The sequence below is a fragment of the Canis lupus genome, chromosome 31 (genome assembly GCF_003254725.2).
Source record: "Canis lupus dingo isolate Sandy chromosome 31, ASM325472v2, whole genome shotgun sequence".
Taxonomy (NCBI): Eukaryota; Metazoa; Chordata; class Mammalia; order Carnivora; family Canidae; genus Canis; species Canis lupus.
The window spans coordinates 24,979,055-24,998,353 of NC_064273.1; the positions used below are offsets into that span (position 1 = coordinate 24,979,055).

Below are 19,299 nucleotides of genomic sequence, written 5' to 3' on the forward strand. Positions count from 1 at the left end.
TTGTTTTGTTTTTGGAGGGCAGGGAGGAACAGTGAAATATTGATTCTCCCTTAATTTTAGCCATTGTATGCCCTTCTATGCACAAATTCCTCGTTTATGCCAGTGTTTTAGTTAAAGTAGGTTCTATACATGTTTAATACACAGAATTTTCAATGCTTGTTTTACTTGTTTTACCTAGTTCATAATATATTTTAGTGTTTATGTAGTGATAGGTTTTTTGACTGCTTGTGTCTTGCCTGTGAAGGATAGGTACTCAAGCATAAGAAGGAAATGAAAATTAACTGCAGTCTTTTGCCATTAAAAAAAAAAAAAAATATATATATATATATATATATATATATATATATATATATATATATCTGCTTCTGAACCCATTGACAATGAATCCCTATGATGATAAGTCCGATATGAAAATTCACATATAGGGATCCCTGGGTGGCACAGCGGTTTGGGGCCTGCCTTTGGCCCAGGGCGTGATCCTGGAGACCCGGGATCGAATCCCACGTCGGGCTCCTGGTGCATGGAGCCTGCTTCTCCCTCTGCCTGTGTCTTTGCCTCCCTCTCTCTCTCTGTGTGTGTGACTATCATAAAAAAAATAAAAATAAAAAAAAAGAAAATTCACTTATAAATAAGTGGGTTTGTAGTAATAAATTATGCTAGAGCCATTTATGCTGCTCTGGACATCGTCCAAAGATAACGTGATGTGTGTGTGTATGTGTGTGTGTGCACACATGTGTATGTGTGTGTACAAGTGCAAGTCTGTGTGCATATGTGCACACACCTATGTGCGCATGTGACTTCTCTTGTAGAGGGAAGAAAACTGACAAGTAGTCTTCTAGAAACCACAAGTGAAGCTTCAACTAGAACTGTAGCTTTTCTGGTTTTACAAGGATAGAGATTTGCTTGTTTATTTTGCAGAAAGCCATTCCTCTTCTTTTCTTCTGTGCCTGTGGTGTGTCCCTAGTGAGCCTCCTCATCCCTCTCTTCTCTTGCCTTCTTTTGCTTTCTTTTACCTTCCTCTTTGGCTTTTTTTTTTTTTTTTTTTAAATAATTGCCAACATCATGGCACCTTCTTTGGATTAATCCCCAATACTTGTTTTCTTGGTACTAGTGTGAACCTGAACATATATTATTCCTCTTTCCTGACACCTTTATCCTTATGCTACAAATATTCCTCTGAGGAGGGTGGGAGGAGCTAATCCAGTTCTTGTACTGTACTTAAAATAAACTGCCTCAAAAAAAAAGTCTAGGTTTTTTTTTTTTTTGTGAGATTTTATATTTGTGTCATTTTACAGACATAAAATCTTTCATTTTATAAAGATCTACTTTAACTTGAAAGCAAGCTCTAATCTGAGGCCTTTTTGTAAAGACAATTTTTAGTAAAATGGACCAAATTGTAGTGAAATATAGAAATCAAGGAATAGATTACTGAAAAATAATGAGATTATCATTGCTGTTATTTTCTTGATTTGGTCAAATTACTGTCATAGTTCTGTGGAGGCAGTGTCAATGATTTTTTTCGTTTTTGACAAAAAGATCTAAGCATTCACATCCTTAACATTTTTAAACTCTGAGGTTCAATGTGGGAGCAAACCTGGAATGTGCAAAATGTCAGGAAACTTTTTAGGGAATAAGGACGGAAGGATTCTATTCATACGTTTGCTACATTAAGGCTTCGGAAAGTCTGGTCACCTATCTGCATACATGTTTTATATCTTCCCAGGGTAATTGATGATCTAAGAACAGAGATCAGACTTCAATGATCTCTTACTAATTATGTTAAAAAAAGAGGGAGGGAGAGTATTGGAGATTATTGGAAGCCATGTATCTACGCTATCTTTGTGTGAAGTTCTTACATCCTAGAACTCAGGATTTGGCTGCCATTTGCTCTCATTTTATGAATTTTCTGAGTTTATTCAGAATCCTTGGGGCATTTCTCATGCCACCATCCTTGGACATAAAAAAAAGAAAAAAGAATCTGAGAGGTTGGGAGTTGGCCTTCATATTAGCTTCCAGAATAGGGGTTATGATTATTGTGCCTGAAAGCTAATGAGGAAGCTGATTCTCATCTCCTGAGTTTGTGCCCAAAATTTGAGGGTAGAGGAAATCTAGACACTGAACTAGAACTTCAAAGTATGGTCCCCTTATCCCCACCTGTGATCCAAAAAGCCACTCCTTGCCCAGCCCATTTTCTTGCAACTTCAATGTTTAAACTGGATCTCCTCTCCCTTCACTCCTGTGTTCCCTTTGGCTGCAGTTCATCAACCCCACTAACACATTTTCCTATCTCCTTTTAATTTCATGTTTTCACTATCTCTATGTCCTTTTTCCTTGCATCTCTTCTATTTTATCTTTTTTTGCACCCATACTTCGGGCTTGATGCCAACATCTTTGCTCTCTCAGATCCTCAATATAAGCTAATTCTTTGCATGGATGCATACTCCAGAATTACCCATTTTTCAACCTTCGAACCATAAACATACATCTGTGGCGGACAAAGGGTTACTCAGTGACGCCAGATACATAAGGATCATCTTCCTTGGGTTCATATTTATTAGAGATTGTATTTAGAATACTTTTATTCCATTAAAATAAATATAAGTATATAGTGGAATGGATTTATTTATTTATTTATTTATTTATTTATTTATTTATTTTTATTATTATTTTTAAGAATTCTTAAAGAAATTTTTCACTTGGGTTGGCTGCTCTGGCTCTGCATCCAAACTGTTGGAGTACCAGTTCATTCTCCTCTAACATTAGGTATAATTTCATGGAAAACTTTGAAAAGTGAGGTTAACACAGGAGCAGTGCTCCATTCTGATATTAATCCATGTGCTTTTTCCAAATCTTCTGAATCTGAACCCTTTTCCCACTTTTAAAGTTATAGCAAGAGCTTTTATATGCATTGCCCTCAGGGTAGGGATGACATAGAAAGGAAAAAAAAGTAAAATTTGCAGCTTTGAGTTCTTAAATAGATTTTTGTGGATCTATAGAAGCCACTGCAGTCTTTGAAGCTATTAATTACAACAGCCCAGGTGTTTGAAAGAAGGAAAAAGAAGGCACTTTGAATTGTAAACGTTTGCCTTGGAGCCTTCAAGGCCCAGCCAGTGAAGGGACTGGGGGTAGGGAATGAAGCTAGGATAATTCTGTGTTTTCAAGGAGAATCAGCTGTCCAGGGTCTGGGAAAGCCTAGATGCTGAGGAATACCAGAGAAGGGGCCCCCTCACTTGCCACTTTTGGAGTTAAACTCCCATGGGGTGAGATAAAGCAAGTATATGGGACAGCTTAATAGAGGGGGGATCTGAAACCACAGGGAAATAGTACCAACTCTCTGTCCCAGACTCAGAGGAAGCAGTCACTAGAGCGTAGAAATGTCATCAAAGTTGATCATCAGGCTATTTAGAGACTGTCCTCTATTTTTATGGTCTCTGAAAGGTGCTCAAGAGCAGCTGAAACTCTCCACTGCCCTAAAGTGGGCATGAACATGGCTGATAGGTATGGAGAGGTGGCTGCCAAGTGGCCCACCCAAGCATTATGACCATAGAGAAGGAAGTGTTTCTGTTATGAGAATAAGTCTAAGGTGGGCTGGACATATACAGAAGTAAGCAACTCTCCTTGCTTAAAAATGGCAGAAATGTGGGTTTGCAGTGCCAATCCAAAGTACCTTTCTCCTATCTGGAGACATCATCAGAAGACAGTGTGACTATCTCCTTTGTCCTTCTGGCTACTTTCTGGCTTCCCTACATCTTCTGAGCCTGACTCCATTCTTCTTGTAAGCTTGGAGCCTACACATTTCCTCTGAATATTGGTCTTATATGTACCTGACCAGGCCTCCATGTTGAAGGCCTGAGATTATCCTATGAGTATTGACTTTCCATTACCATACAGACAAGAGGGGACTGGTCCTTTCAGCAAATCAGAGGCTAAGTTAGGGCCATAAATAAAAGAAATTTTTTGTATGCCTCTTCTCATATAGAGAATGACCTTGGCCCTGAGGTAAATTGAGCCTGATAGACGATTTTAGTTGTTCACAGTCCATGTGTGTGCTATCATGAAGTCCTTGCAGTACCAGCTTATGCCTACATGTAGTGGACATACATTTTTCTCTAGCTATAAACTTAGATGTGCAAGAAAACTATGTGATACCATAATAAATAATAACAGATCTCATCTTAGCTTAGAGGTCCTCATCTCCCCATCTGCTAGTGGATATTATCAATTCAAAGTAATTCACTTTTGGTTTAAAACTAAATTTCCTTTGGTTAATAGCTCAGTTAAAATGAGCCTCTCCCCATCTTCCTTCTTTCCCAGGTGCATCTTGGTGTAGGAGAATTTAATAGAGGGCCTGGGCATTGGTGATAGTGGGAGCAGCTAGTCTAAGGCTGCCCTCTGTCTTTTGGCTTCCACTAGGGCATGGCATCCTGGGAACTCATGGATGCTGCTCTCTCTGTCTCTCTCTCTCTCTCTCTCTCTCTCTGTCTCTCTCTCTCTCTTTCTGATGTGTCCTCTGAGATGCTTATGGCCCCACTATGGTCTCCATGTCAGGTGCACACACTGAGTTTTTTCTACTCCAACCTCAATTCTTTCAGTCCACTGGTTTTCTCAGCTCTTCCACAGGGTTCTATTGGGAAACACCATGGAGTTTTGGGTGCTTTCCCTGAGATGCTCTGGGACTGAGCGGGACTATGAAGCTGTTCAAGGTTCATGGCCTACATGTTGTTATTCCACCATTCTGAAGACAGTTGGATGTAAAATTTCTCTCAAGTTTTGCTACCTCCTGGGCTATATATACCTTGTGAATCCCAAAATAGCATTTTCTGTTTAGGATCTCCCCAGAACTTTTCTGAGGTTTCTTTTCTCCTGTCCTCAGATGGGGACTTGGCTCAGGGATGGTCATAAGGCCTTCTCTCCATGATTTTGGTACCATGAAGCTTTAATGACTTCCTTCCCATTCTTCCTTTCTTTCCTAGTGGTCAAAAGCTGGTCAAGGATTGGAACATGAGGGAAAAAAGCATCATTTTGTGCATTTCCTCAACTTCGGGCCTCTGGGTTTTGGCTCCTGCTTATTAGAGATAAACTATTTGAGCTACAAAAACTAGCAACTAATTATAAAAACTAAACACCTGGTTCTTGAGCCTGAAAGCCATGGTTTTCAAGATTTTTGTCTATGCTATTTATATGTAAAGTCTACTTAAAACGCAAAACATGAGAATTTGATTCAAGTCTGGATTGGAAGCAATACATATAAAAACCTTGATGCTTAAGGGTGGAGGGGGGTAGGAGTAAAATCAATAGACAATAAAAGCACATCATTTTTGTTTCCCTTTGCTTTTAGCACAATTTAAGTTCCACTTACAGAATAGTTTTCCATGTGCTCCAGTCCCGTTGATCTCCCCCTTTCTTGAATTGTGATTGAGAATGGAATCAGTTCCATAGCTTCAAAAAACTTCTAGCTACATGTCTTTGTTTGGCTTGTTTGTTTTATTTTGTTTTTGTTTTTACCTACTCTGTAGGCTCATCAAAGTCAGGAATGATTCTACTTCTATAGCCGGCTTTCCTTGTGCTTGTAGTGCTTTGCTTATGATTGGTGAGAACTGCTTCACTCTTTGATGCCATGATGGCTGGTTTTCTCTACATCCAGAGCAGATCATTCCATCCTGCAGCATGGGCAGGAGAAGGCAATTCTGCTTATGGCAATAAGAATTTAATATGTTCAAAATAACTGCACAATCTTATTTAAATTTGTATTTGGCCAAGCTTCTTTTTTTGGTCTTGTTTCTATATTTTTATTTCTTTCCCACTTCTTATCAAACTTAAAAACTATTGTGGCTGTAAGAGAATTTTAAATATCACCCCCTAATTCCACAGATGGAGACTGAGAATGAGGGAAGAATAATGACTTATGCAAAGTCACGTACCCATTCAGTAACAGCAGCACAGCAACCTGCATTCTTGGCGTGTGATTCCCAGGTTACATTTCCATAAGAGCCTTTTATATCTTTTAGAGTTTGCTTGGTTTAGAAGACATTGCCATTGTACACTTGAAAAGTTATTTCTAAATGGATATTAATTGCTTCCTGGCCTATCTGTGTTTTGATGAATGTTTGGGTTTCCAGGCAAAAGAAAGCCTCTTTGCACAATTACAGAAATAACCTATTGAGACTTCTCCAAATCACTTGCTAAATAAAGTGATCAGACTACAGAAGAAATGAAGCTGAGGACACTTGGAGGCATCTGATAATGTGCCAAGCGACACTTAGGACTTAAGATAAATGCAAAATTAGGGTGGCTTATCTGTGGATGGTAGTTTCTTAGTTCTTATGGTTGATAATGACTAAGTGATCAGGGCACTATCCTTTATTTCCCAGTTGAAAAATCCAAATATTTGAAGTCTAAACACTTCAGTTAAAAAATTGTGGAAAAAGAAAATTCTAATGCTACTAGTTTAAATTTAGAGGATAAATGGAATCACAGTAACTTCATTATGTCACTCAAGTCTTACTCATTATTTTTGTTATGTATCTGGATGCGTACATTGTAACATGGAAACATGGCAGTATTTTGCAGTTTGGCCAATTAGCTCTATTTGGGTTGTCGATTACAAAGCTCAGATTCTACAGTGTGTGAAACCACACAGAACATTTGGTTTTCTATCACAAAAAAATGTTCTTATTTGTGCAAATAGAATTTCTTTGAAAATTTAAAGGAGAATCCCATTTTCCATGATATCAGTCTCTGTGGAGAGGATTTTGAAACAAAAATGATTTTAATATGCTTGTGCATCTGTGCATATAAAATTCCATAACTGTGGGAAGCATAATGAGATGGTTCCTAAAGGCAAGTTAAAACTGCAGCATCAAGCAGAAATTTTTCATTATCTATAAGAGTTAATTAATAATGCCATTTGGCACAGTCAGATGTGCAGAAAATAGTGCAAGAAGTAAGAATGCTTTGCTTTCCTTTTGCTTTTCCAGGCTGTTCAGGCTACTTTTAAATTGCTTACTGGGAAAAAGACCTTATAGTATAAAGGGTCATGGGCTTGGATACTAATTGGGATTCATTGTTGTGCTGCTTTGCCATAAATGGCTTATACAGAACATAAAATAATACTCATCAAATGCAGTAAGGTATTTGGAAATAATTTTTGGGGAAAGGTTTAACTAGATGATCCAGCTGATTTTCCTAAGGGCATGATCTATACCCACCATGTGTTGCTAGGTAATTGCAATTTTGCTAGAAAAACTCTAAAATAATTCAGCTTATAATTTTAGTCTAAGACAAAATAAGCTTAATTTTTTCCTTATTTCATTGGGTTATAAACAGGCTATCAGGAGCCAGATTAGACAACATTATGGTGCTCCATAGTTCTTGATGTACTTGTTCAATCTTTTCATATCTCTCTGCTCTCTCGCTAACTTTAAACCGTGTTCCTTATAGTATAATCCACAGATAAACTGCCAATGTTAATAAAAATCTCACTCTTACCTCTTCTGACAATAGAATACAGATTGCTGTATTCCATCTAACTTTAAAGAAAACTCATGCTTACCAACAGTTTTAAACAGCTGTATTTAAGGTTGTTGGGAAAAAACTCATTTAGGAAAAGCTATTTTAAAAACCTCTTGTACTGAAGATAGTTTTAATAGAAACTCATGTACATGATCTAATTTGAGAGAAAGCTTGTACTTAGGCTAATTTTTATGAAAACTAATCTGCACAACTGGTTTTTAAGCATTCATTTTCAGATTTTGTTAAAAATGCCAGTCCATGGATTACACTCACTGAGAGGGAATCTATGGAGGTAAAACTTTTAATGTGTATTGCAAGTAATTTCCCTGGGTGATTCTGAGGTCCACCAAAAAGTCTGAGAACTAATGATGTAAAAATCAAGTTTGGAAAACTTTCTTTCATGTTCAAGCCCTCTCCCCTTTTTTTCTAAATTTCACTTAAAATCCAATGGCTCCCAGTGGGGTCACTGTGGTGTGAGTGATCATTTACTTGACTCAAGAATTGGTTGTTTAGGGCATGTATAAAGTGAGAAAGAAGAGAGTGTAAGGGACTTACATTTCTGAAATGTATGGAGTTCCTTCAAGGGAAAAAAGGGTGCAGAGACCAATTCAACTTCTGATTTGATCATTTTGAGTAGGCCTAGCAGCTGTAACTAAATATGAAGGTTATCAATTGAATATAATGAAATATTTATAACAAAGATGTGCAGTTTCTTTTTGAATTCTCTCTAGAAAAGGTCTACTGAACATTGAATGCTAAATATGTGCTGTATCTCTTGCTTACAATTAGTGTCATACCTCTAGAATCAAGTAATATCAGTGATTTATTGAATGCCAACTATATGCATAAGGTTATGCTTTAGATCACTACTAAACAATAGAATCAACTGGTTATCTTAAAAAACAAAACAAAACAAAACTATTGTCCTGCTCCCACTTCAGACTAATCAAATTAGAATTTCTAGAGATGAGGTTCATAACTTCTAGATCCTCATGTATTGGTGGTTTGGGTCCTTCCCTTGGAGGCAATGAAATTGCCCTTGATTTTTAATGCTTGTATGAGGAAATGTGGTTTTAGAGCTAGTTTGAACTAGCATTATAGCTTTATATTGGAAAACCTCTTTTCCAAACTGATTCTGTATTAAGATGCATGATAAATTGTACTTACCATCCACTTGATTAGAGAACAATACTTAATTTCTCTATGAGGAACTGTTAACCAGTATCTGTTAACAGGATTCTTATAAATGATCTCATTTTCTATGCCATTATATTATTTCATTCAATTCTCATAGCAAATAGAGGTCAACAGATTATCTTCATTTTACAATTGAAGACACTAAATCTCAGAGAAATTAAAAAATTACCCCCAGTAATAAGAACTATGTGCCAGGCATGGCTAATGTGTTTTGTATATTATCACTGGATGAGATAAACATTATTAGGCCAGTGTTCCCTGGAGTATGATCTATAGAACAATGGTCTGTCAAGATGTTTTTGGGGAAAAATAGATTCTGTTATCTAGTAAGTTTGAGAAATACTGAATACTTTCCAATCTTGTTGAAAATTTCCAATGCATCATAGCATGTTAAACACACTGAGATATCATGCAGTAAAGGAATGTTTAGAGTAATGCTCTATAGGTCACTTACACCAGGAAAATCTTACTTGAGTAACATTTGCCGATGGGATCCATTATGAAAGAGATTCCTTCAGTACAACCTTATGACCTAGACATAATGCCCTAGTATTACATATTAAGAAACTGAGGCTCTGAGAAATGAAGTCACTTGTCTATAGTTATTCGGTATGTGAAGGTACTAGAACTTGCACCTAAGTTTGGTTGATTTTGAAAAATATCTTCTGATTCTAAAATCTAGGATTCCAGGCTGCTAACTAATATCTATTTATCTGTTAGTAAAGCTGAAATAAAATTGTTGAAAGGATTAAATGTAATACTATCATTTCAAACATTTTGAAAACTGTAAAGTAATTTATAAATATGAGAAATAGGTAGTATACAGCTTAAAGTGGCATACAAATATTAATTTTATTCAATCTCTGAATTACACTTTTAAAGGTTAGTCTCTGTAGAAAAGTGAATTTTGTTATTGCTAGCCTTGATTATCTAAACTTCATCAATCACCCTTATATTTTTTTGGTAGCATCTTTGATTTATTAAATAGCCCTTGGGAATATAAACTTAGGTAATTTGTGATTTCTGTATATAGAATCAATGAATTATGAATAATAAAATATTTATCCCAACATTGTCTCTATTGATTATGAAGATGCAACTCTGAACCAGGACAAAGTATGTTGCTTTCACTTCAATAATAATAAATCAATGTTGGTGTAATTTATAGATGTTTTCTTAAAAGTACATTTATTTAAAGAAGAAAGCAAGACTGAGAAACAATCAGGGCAAGAGTGAACTTTCCTAAACGTGCTTTACTGAAGAAATATAGTGTTGATTAAAGAGACCTGTGTTCAAAATTTGGAACCCATTTAAAGCTAAGCAAGAGAAGACAAAATGTTACATGATTGCACAGATGGCTTATCTCTACTTCTGAGAACTATGTTTTGGGGGCTAACTTCATATGTCAAAAGGTAATCCCATTAAGGAGAACAAAAACCAACTGATCCCATATTGAGGAAAGATGAAAGGCATCTTCAATTCCCCTACTCACTGCAAAGAGGAAAGAAGCTCAGAGGGACAGCAGACATCCTCCATCACAACCAATTAAGTATGCAGTTGGTTTTCTATATCACCAAGCTGAGTTAGAGTGGGAATTATTTACAGCATTTTGAATGCAGGTGGAAAATAAATCTACAGAGATCTGTAACTAATGTGCATGGAAATTCTTTCCTCTACTTATTTTCTCCTCCTTGCCCTTCTCCCCAATATACTTGGAATGAATTGATAAATGATGAAGGGTCCAGAGAAATGAGTGTGAAAGTGGTGATGCTCAGAAAGGATTGCTATGAGAACAACCACTCTATCCTGGGTGAGTAGGAAGGGAATAAAATAACATCTTGTGAAAAGATGTTCATCAGTGCGGAGTGAGAGTGAGTAAGTGGAAAATAGAAGATGTTATGCATTAGTTCCTAGTTTAGGACTTTGTCTGGAGTTTGCAAGAAATAATCTATAGCATGAAAAAAAAATAGCAGTTCCTTAGAGACTCTGAGCATACTATGATCTGAACCTACAGAGGACTGTCAAGTAAATGTTATGTGAGAACTTGATGATAATGAATTTCTACCCAGGAATCATTCTCGACTGTGTTGTGCCTTTCTGAGTGATGTTCAATTTAGCTAATGCTCTTTTGTGACGCCAGAGGTTTCAAGTTTAGTTTTCATTTTCTGGATCACATTTATCAATTTTTAAATCTAAGACATCTTTGAGTCTTTGTGTAAGTAATACATTTTAAATAGCGGAATCAATTTGAGTTGAACATCAACATTGTTACAGAGTTGCTACAAAAAGACAGGGCTTCGGGTAATTTGAACGTGTGTGGATATACAGAACATAAGGGACAGGGAGAGAGAAAGAGGAGAAAAAAGGTCCACAAAGATGAAAAGAATTCCACAATATTAGTATTTTGTTTTTATGGTTTGCACTGTTGAAAATCTGGATCTACTTTTTCATGAAGAAAGATTTATTTTTAATGCATGCATATAGAATTAAGATAACCATTGTCTTGATAATATAGCAGATTCTGGAAAATACACATATCTTGGAGTTTATATACCCTTAATAAACCTCAGTTTCAACACAGAATGCACATCTGTTCTCAGTGCATTGAATTCAATGTCTAAAGTACATGAGTTTTGCTATCTTAAAAGGATAGGGAATATGGCTATTTATGCTTAGTAGATACAGATATCATCAACAACACCAATTAGCAGAAACAATTTCTACTGGGCACACTTTTTTTTTCTTTAACTGATTACACAGTATGAACTGAGGACTGTGTCCGAATCCCTCTCTCCTCTCGAATTAATTTGCCACATTCTAAATCCGTAGATAAAGTGGTTCCAGAAGTGGAGTTGGTTGGATGGGTTTGCTTACACTGCAGTCCATAAAAGAAACAAAAAGCCTTGCATGCAAAAGAAATGAGAAAAAAATATAGAAAAAAATGAATAAATCAGAAGCAAAAATGAGTGTTTAAATGAAAATTTAAATAAAATGAAGCTGGCAATTATGAGAAGCACATTAAAGCATAACATATACAAGCTTTTATTTTTCAAATTAGTTGCATAAAACAAGACACCTCAAGAGCAAATTGAAAGTTAAAACAAAGCAGAACAGTCCATTTTCCCTTTTAAATAGATAGTTTTCTCTAACAAAATCTAAGAAAGGGGTGCTTAATGTTCTCACAATTGCCTTGTAATTGTGGGAAAATTTTCATGATAAAGCCAGGTTATAATCAACCATTCCCAGCTTTGGGAGCTTAAGGAAATGAGACTGGTATGGGATTATTAATCAGAACTGGTTGCATAATTTGTGGGATCCAGTGCACAGTGAAAATGTGGAACCCCTTGTTTAAAATAATTAATAATTTCAAGAGAGTAACAGCTGAGTATTCAACTAGCCCTGTTATTAATTGTTGTTAGTCTCAAAATTCTACTAATAATTTTAATTTGAATGGGTGGCCTAATGCACGGCAATGGGCATGAGCTTTGTACTTTGTTTATTCTAGCATGCTTATGAAGGAATAATACAATCATCTTATTCAGAATGGTGTAAGTTCCTGGTGCGATTTCTATCAAAAATAAAAGTGACATAAAAATGGTTGACTGTTAAAATCAACTATAATTCTAAATACAATTTGGAAAAATAAAGTGTCTAATAAATTTCATTGTCATTCTGTATAATTTATCATATTCCTGGTCCCCCCAAATTGGTGAATTATCCTTTTACAAATCATATTTTGAGAGAGCTAAATGCTCAGTTTCAAAATACTATATTTATATCTTTATGTAAATTGTTTTGCATTAGTACATGCGCTCAGCATCTAGACTTAAAGAAAGGATGGTAACATTTTTCTCAAAGATCTTTTTATATCTTTTCCAATTTTGGATTTATTTCTTGCTTGCTTTATCTAGGGTTTCTATCTTAAGAGCAAATAACTGTTCAAGAAATTAACTGAGTTTGGAATTTCTGCACTGCCATTCCAAATAGTGCTAATTGGATTTAGTATATAAGGCGCTTCCTTCTTCTCATTAATAAATGATGGGGTTGCAGTGCCAGCAGCACCTGGCACGGATTCAATAGCTCTTTGCTCTAACTCAGAAATGGCTCTTCTGGGCATCTAATTCAATAGACTGTTACAAAAAAAGGGCAGGCATCATTTAAACCCTCAAACTTAAGACAGATAACACAAACTAAAAACTACCTCGTCCTAGAAAGAGATGACTCACCTGTTCAACATCATTGTTCTTCCGTGATTTGTATATAAATTCTCCAATGGCTACAAATACAGAAAGGACCAGTCCAGCAGCCAGAACAATGAAGATGCCCCCAATATTTTCTACTCCCAGAGCACTGGCCTCTTTGCTGTCTTCCTCGGGGCAGCCATTCCCCCGCCACCACTTCTCTTTCATCATATGCAGTTTGCCCTCTTCTTGTAACTGAAGAATAGCAATAGTGATTTTATCCCGGTAAGGAGAACCTGTAAGTAAGATCATTTGGATATTGGTCACCAAAAGATTGAAGATGTCAAGAAGGATCATTGTCTTAAAGGTAACGCCTTCATGGCTGTTGGGCAACCCCAATGCACAAATGGACTGGCAAAGGTCATGGAAGTTGAAGTCTTTATTTTGAAGGTTCTAAATAATTGGAAACTGGATAGCTGACATTCAAGATTAACTCTTGCCAGACTGTCTGTTCCTTTTCAATAAGGAAAAGCTGAGCTGGAAATTCTACTGTATACTCCGTTTCAGGTGAGGCTTTCATAAATCCCATGTTGGGGGATTTCATTGTTTGGATTCTATTTCTTCTCAATTGTCTAATATTGTGACAGCCTGGCTAGATGATCATCAGTGTCATCTTGTCTTCTTCCTAGGGCAGAGATAGACATTTCCCAATCCCCCTCACAATTAATTCCGTGTAGTAATGTGACCAGTTTCTAGCCATTCAGGGCTAACGTGACATGACTATTTCCAGTCCTGTCTCACATTCTCCCAACATGATCTTCTACTTTCTCTCTCCATTTCCCCAAATACGCAGTAGGAAGGAAACGACTTTGAGTCACGAGGGATAGTGGAACCTTCAGTTGGGAGGAGTTTGGGTCCCTGGATGACTGCATGATGCAATCCCTCTTTCGATCCACACTGGACTATGGCAAGGTCAAGAAACAAACGTTTATGATGTAAGCCACTTGAAAATAGCAGATGTTGGGAAGTCTGGGTGGCTCAGTGGTTCAGCATCTGCCTTCAGCTCAGGTCGTGATCCCAGGATCCTGAGATCAAGTCCCCTACTTATCCCTCTGCCTATGTCTCTGCCTCTCTCTGTGTGTGTGTGTCTCATGAATAAATAAATAAACTCTTTAAAAAAAATCTCAAAATAGCAGATGTTGGTTATAGTAATTAGTCCATACTGAGTAATATACCATTAGATTAGAATTTAAATACTTCAAAGGTTCTAAAAATTCAGCTAAGTTTGGAAGATGTGCAAGGACTTCATCGATATTTTTCTATACTCAATCTTTTAGTAATGTTATTAAGCTTTTAATTATGTTACGGTTAGACAGTACTGACAAGCGTCTATAGCCATAGCTTGCTCAGTACTGGCTTTCTATGCCAATTAATGCAAAGGGAGATATTAAAAGATGGTAAGATGCATTTACACAATTTTTCATTGGATGCTGAAAATTTTTGTTAGTATTTCTTTTACTCAGTAGGGAAGTAGTATACCTTCATTCTGTTTGTAAACTTTAAAGTTCTTCTTGGTAGAAATAAAAAGGAATGCAAAAATCAAACAGCAGGTGGAAAAACGGGCCATCTTAGAACCAGAAGACATCTTAGAAATCATATACTCCAGTCCATGTATTTTAGCCTTGAAGAAATTTAGGATGTGAAAGTATGAGTAAAAGTACTAGTTACTGGCTGAGGCAAGGACTTAACTCATTTCTTCTTACTTCTCACCTAGTGTTATTTCCATGAAAGCTGCTTCCTCTACCCCACAGCCTACCTCTCTTCCTGTCTTCAGCCTCCACATACACAAACCTCATGTTCCATGGCATGTTTTATGTTGGAAAAGCAGAAGGTTAACATTGTGGCATTTGTCATTTTTCTCTTTTTCCTCCCCAAACTTCCTAAAGTCATTGTCAGTACCCAAAATCAAGTTTAAAAGAAGAGCCAAATGTTTTGGAGTTAGATTGTGGCTTGTCAATTAGAAGAATGGATTTTTGGTGAGAAAATAGCTCTTTTAAGCCAAATTAAAAGATATTGGCTGCTTCCTTAAATACCCTCAGAATAATGGTTAGTGTCAAAATTAGCACCATTAACATACACATGGCATGTGAGCAATTAGGTGAACCAGGAGAGCTTCGCTTTAATGCACAAGAAAATGCTTTCAAGAGCGTGAGAATTGTTCTTACGGTAGCGGTTGCCGCTGTAATCATAGCAGTATACACAGTGGGCACTCAATAAATGTTGACTGACGCTCTCCTTGTGCCTTCAGGCTGCACAATACCTAAAACATTTCAGACAGACGGGAATCGGATCTCTGTTTAAAGTTGTTCTCTAAGGAAGGTAATTTCCAGCCTTCTAGTAACCTGTTTAAGCTGTAACTGCTCTCATTCTTTTGAAGTTTTATTTTAAATCCCTCAGGAGGTGCATTTCCAGAGCTTCTGTCCTGAGAGTCTCAAAGAAGCAAAGTCTTCAATTTTGTGTTGTGACTGAGCCGACTTTGCCAATTTTTGACCATGGCAAAGACTTTGAAGCCTTCAGGGAGTCAGTAAGGGCAAGACCAGAATTGTGTGGAGAATTTTTGGTATCTAAATATATTTTAGCTTCAGCCTTGTTGTTGTTGCTTAAGTGGAGTGAGTGACATCGGAAGTGATTTATTACAAGTCACTTGAAAAAATATATATGTATACACACAGATCTTCCTGAATAGCAACTGAGCTTTCTTAAAGAGTCAATTCATCATAGAAGAAACATCTCACAAATTTATCCAACAGCTGTATTCCCAATGGATGTCGTCTTTCTGAGGTCTGCCATCTGTTCCAATTATTCCTTCATTGTTTTTGGTTTAAAAGCTTGACAGGTTTATAACCAGTATGAAAAATTCCTGGAGTGTAGTTCTTTTTATCTAGGGAGGGGGAAGAGCTCTTCAACTTTGGAACTTGTGTGTCAGAGTATGAATGAGGTTGGAAAAGGTAGACTGCGTTGGATCACTCATGTCCCTATGTCACATTATATATGATACAGTGGTACTCATCAGAGCCTCATTTACATGAAGGCAAAGTCATTTTCAAATTGCTGCATTGATTCAAGACTGTTGCAGAAAGAAGCCCCTTGCTTCCTTTCCATTTTCCCTACCCCCAAATTTTATCTTTAGTGTTAAATTCATTCATTAGAAGAAGTGCCCATTAAAAGTCTCCTAGTAAAACACATATATTCTCAGGAGTGATACACAGTGTTATTTTCTTTCATTATTACCAGATAAGAAACTGGGTGAGCAAGAAGTAGTGTTGAAGGTGGTCAAGATGGGCTTATGAGGTGGAAGATAAAATGAGGAAAGTACAGGATTCAACTCTATAATTTAATCTAAACATAGTTCTACTAAGAAACCAGAGTTGCTCCTCCAAGTAGATGCAGAATATAACACAATCTTAAGGTCTTGATTTTGGAAAGATTCAGGTAAAAGTACCCACTCCTGCTATTTTTGTCTAACTTAGGGCCCTTTTAAATAAATCAGCAATTGGGGGATATAAAAAAAATAGCATCTGTCTAACTCCCTCCACCTCTATTATGGAAAATGAGGTGACAAAGCTTGGTTAGGAAGATATTAGATTGTTTTACAAAAAGAATCATAGCATTTTTTAAAATTAGTGTCTAACAATCCCACTGAGCCCCCTGCAGAACATGTTCATTTAATTATAGGAGAGTTCACCATCTGGGAAAAAAATAGACACTTTGCTAGCAAAACTGGTATTTCGTCAGGGAAAGTTGTTGAAAATCAAGGGACAAGAAAGTAGTTACAGGGTTCTCTAGCTCAATCACTCTACAGATTTATTTATAATGCATTCTTGATAACAACAATAATAATAAAGTTAATTTCTCCATAGCATATATTCCTAGCACCAGATGGACAGCAGGGAGTCAAATTGATTGTGTATTCACAGTAAAAGGTAAAGGAAGATGATCTTCATCTGGTTAATTAAATTAATATTTATCAAAAGCTGAACATGGGATACATAGCCTTTTTTAAAAATGAATTTGTGGCTAAATGTCCTAACGTTGGACAGTCCACCTAAAATCTGATTTTTTAAAATGAAAGAATGGAACATCTAACAAATTTTTGTTCAAAATCCCACATGTGCAATTGACTAACCTGTCAAGCAGTTGCCCCCTTTAGATGAGTCATGTGTTCTCTAATTTTCCATAGTTGCTACCATTCCCTATTGCTTCCACAAGCAAACAAGTTTATTCAGTTATGATATCTGCTTGACCTCTGGAAGCATTTGAGTTTGTGATCTCAGGCTAATGTTGAGGGTTGGACCGAACAATCCCTTTCAAACAACAAAAATAATAATATAAGCAAGCAAATCTAATCTACCTTGAATCCCTAATGATATAATGTGTCTGTAACCAAGATTTCTGCCTTTTGGACTACTCAGTGATCTAAAGTTGCTTCTGATTCCTCTCCTTTAGAATGCCTATCACAAAATTACTAATGACTCACTTAAGAAGAGCAGATTACCACCATGCCAAACCTTATATGGTACATTTTTCTATATACAGAGAATCCATAATTGTCCCTTAAATATAGAATTTAGTTTTATATGTTAGACATGCAAGAAAACCTTGTTATATGGGTCTGTACACCTACAAGACAATAATATCTCTAGGGAAAACGGTAGCATAAAAGTAAAGAATTAAGAATATTTGGATATTTTAGATAGTTATCCTTGATGTATTTCTAGCATATTGCTAGAAAAAATTATAATTTAATCTTTATCTTTCTTCTTTTATAGATATAGTTTTGGTTTTACTTCTATTGACATGGAATTCTGACCTTTCAACTTTTATCATCCATAAGCATAATTAATTTTGTTATATTCCAATGTAATTTGAGATAGAAAAACTAGATATGCATGTAAAGGTACTGAAGAGAATAATGTCAAGAGGATTAATCAAGAAGATATTCTTTAAAGATAATTTTTGAGGGTAAAATAATAAAATTGGTTTCTTCAAACAGACACTTGGTGGTAGATCTTGAAAGAAAAAGTGGGTTGAAAGTTCATTAAGTTAAATATCTGGGAATCGTCCATTCAAAACATGGCTCTGACCTACACAGATATTTCCCTTATTGATTAGTCCACTAAAGGCATTGTAGAACTTCTCAGAGTGTGGAGTAGATATCACTGCATTCACTCTCTTTGATCCTGCATAATTGACATTGCCCATAACAGTCTTGGTTCATGCCTTGCCTCTCTTACCGATAGGTGTTCCCACTCCATAACCTTTGGAGTCAATGAGGCCCCCAATCTGAGTGAGGTTGCAGTTTCTCTGCGTCACATACTCAATGCTGGTGGACTCCATTAGCAGGGCGTAGTCAGTGGTGAGTACCCGTTGGATCCCTTCATCACTGTTTTTTACCAGGGCAGTCTGCTGCCTGCTGCTCATAAAAGCCCACATCTTCTCGTAGGTGGATATCTTTGATTTCTGCAGGGAAAGAAAGCACACCCACCAGCAGAAGAGTGCTGAGAAAATGTGTCCTAAAGCTATTCAAAATCCCAGTGGTCCAAACAGTATGGGGATTCTTTCTTTCAGGTAGGAAATCAGAAAGGATGATCCTTGGCTTTCAGTTTGGTAGTTGAGAGGAGCCCAATTTACTACAGGAAAACATTGGAAGCCCTGAGGCAGCTATTGAGGAAAAAGAGATTGTAAGACATTGGCTCAAAGTCCTGATATCAATGACAGCATCTGCCTAATGAATTGTGGCCACTAAGACTAAATTTTCAAGGCATGCTGGGCCAAGGAATAACTACCTCACTCCAGGACTCCGCTCATCGACTCCATTCCCCTTCATCCACTTAACTTCATCTGGCATCGTTGTACTGTTTCCTGCTTTGTACTTCTTGCCTGTTACAGCATGCCTTTGCTGGGGACAGCCCTGAACTAAATCACATGCTTTGGTAGCTTTGTTTATGAAAGAACTGCTATTTGCTCTTATCTTTTATGGAAAACTAAGAATACAAATGTTCTTTTCAAGTTAAAATTCAGATCAGAAAGCTCTTGTACTGTATATGCTTTTTTATGTACGTATTCAATTTTAATTACAAATATATTTTAGAGGATGAGGATGGAATATTACATTTCAAAGTGTTCTATGATGTTGTCTTTTCCCTTATTCTTCAGCTTTTTGATAGATTCAATAATAAACCATAAATATGATGCATAGGATATATGCATCTATACATTCCATTATCTCATTATCTTTCTTTGTTAAAATATACTGCCTTAGTTTTCATATTGCTTGGATATGAATTTTCTATTCTTTTGAATAATGATCTATAATTAGACATTTTACACTTTACTCTGTAATTTCCAT

At 36.5% G+C, this 19,299-nt stretch overlaps 1 protein-coding gene across 5 annotated transcripts in view; it reads right to left on the reverse strand.

Annotated features, from left to right (window-relative positions):
* GRIK1 (glutamate ionotropic receptor kainate type subunit 1) overlaps positions 1-19,299 on the reverse strand; it is a 361,362-nt gene that overhangs the window by 3,997 nt on the left and 338,066 nt on the right. For 4 of the 5 annotated variants that reach the window (XM_025449799.3, XM_025449798.3, XM_025449800.3 and 1 more), the window contains 2 exons: positions 18,185-18,410; positions 12,936-13,186 (listed from right to left, as the gene is read on the reverse strand). In XM_025449799.3, the coding sequence (XP_025305584.1) occupies positions 12,936-13,186; positions 18,185-18,410 (477 nt within the window). Of the gene's footprint in view, positions 1-9,602; positions 11,612-12,935; positions 13,187-18,184; positions 18,411-19,299 lie in introns of those variants that run through there. The other variant, XM_025449801.3, reaches the window with a different exon arrangement.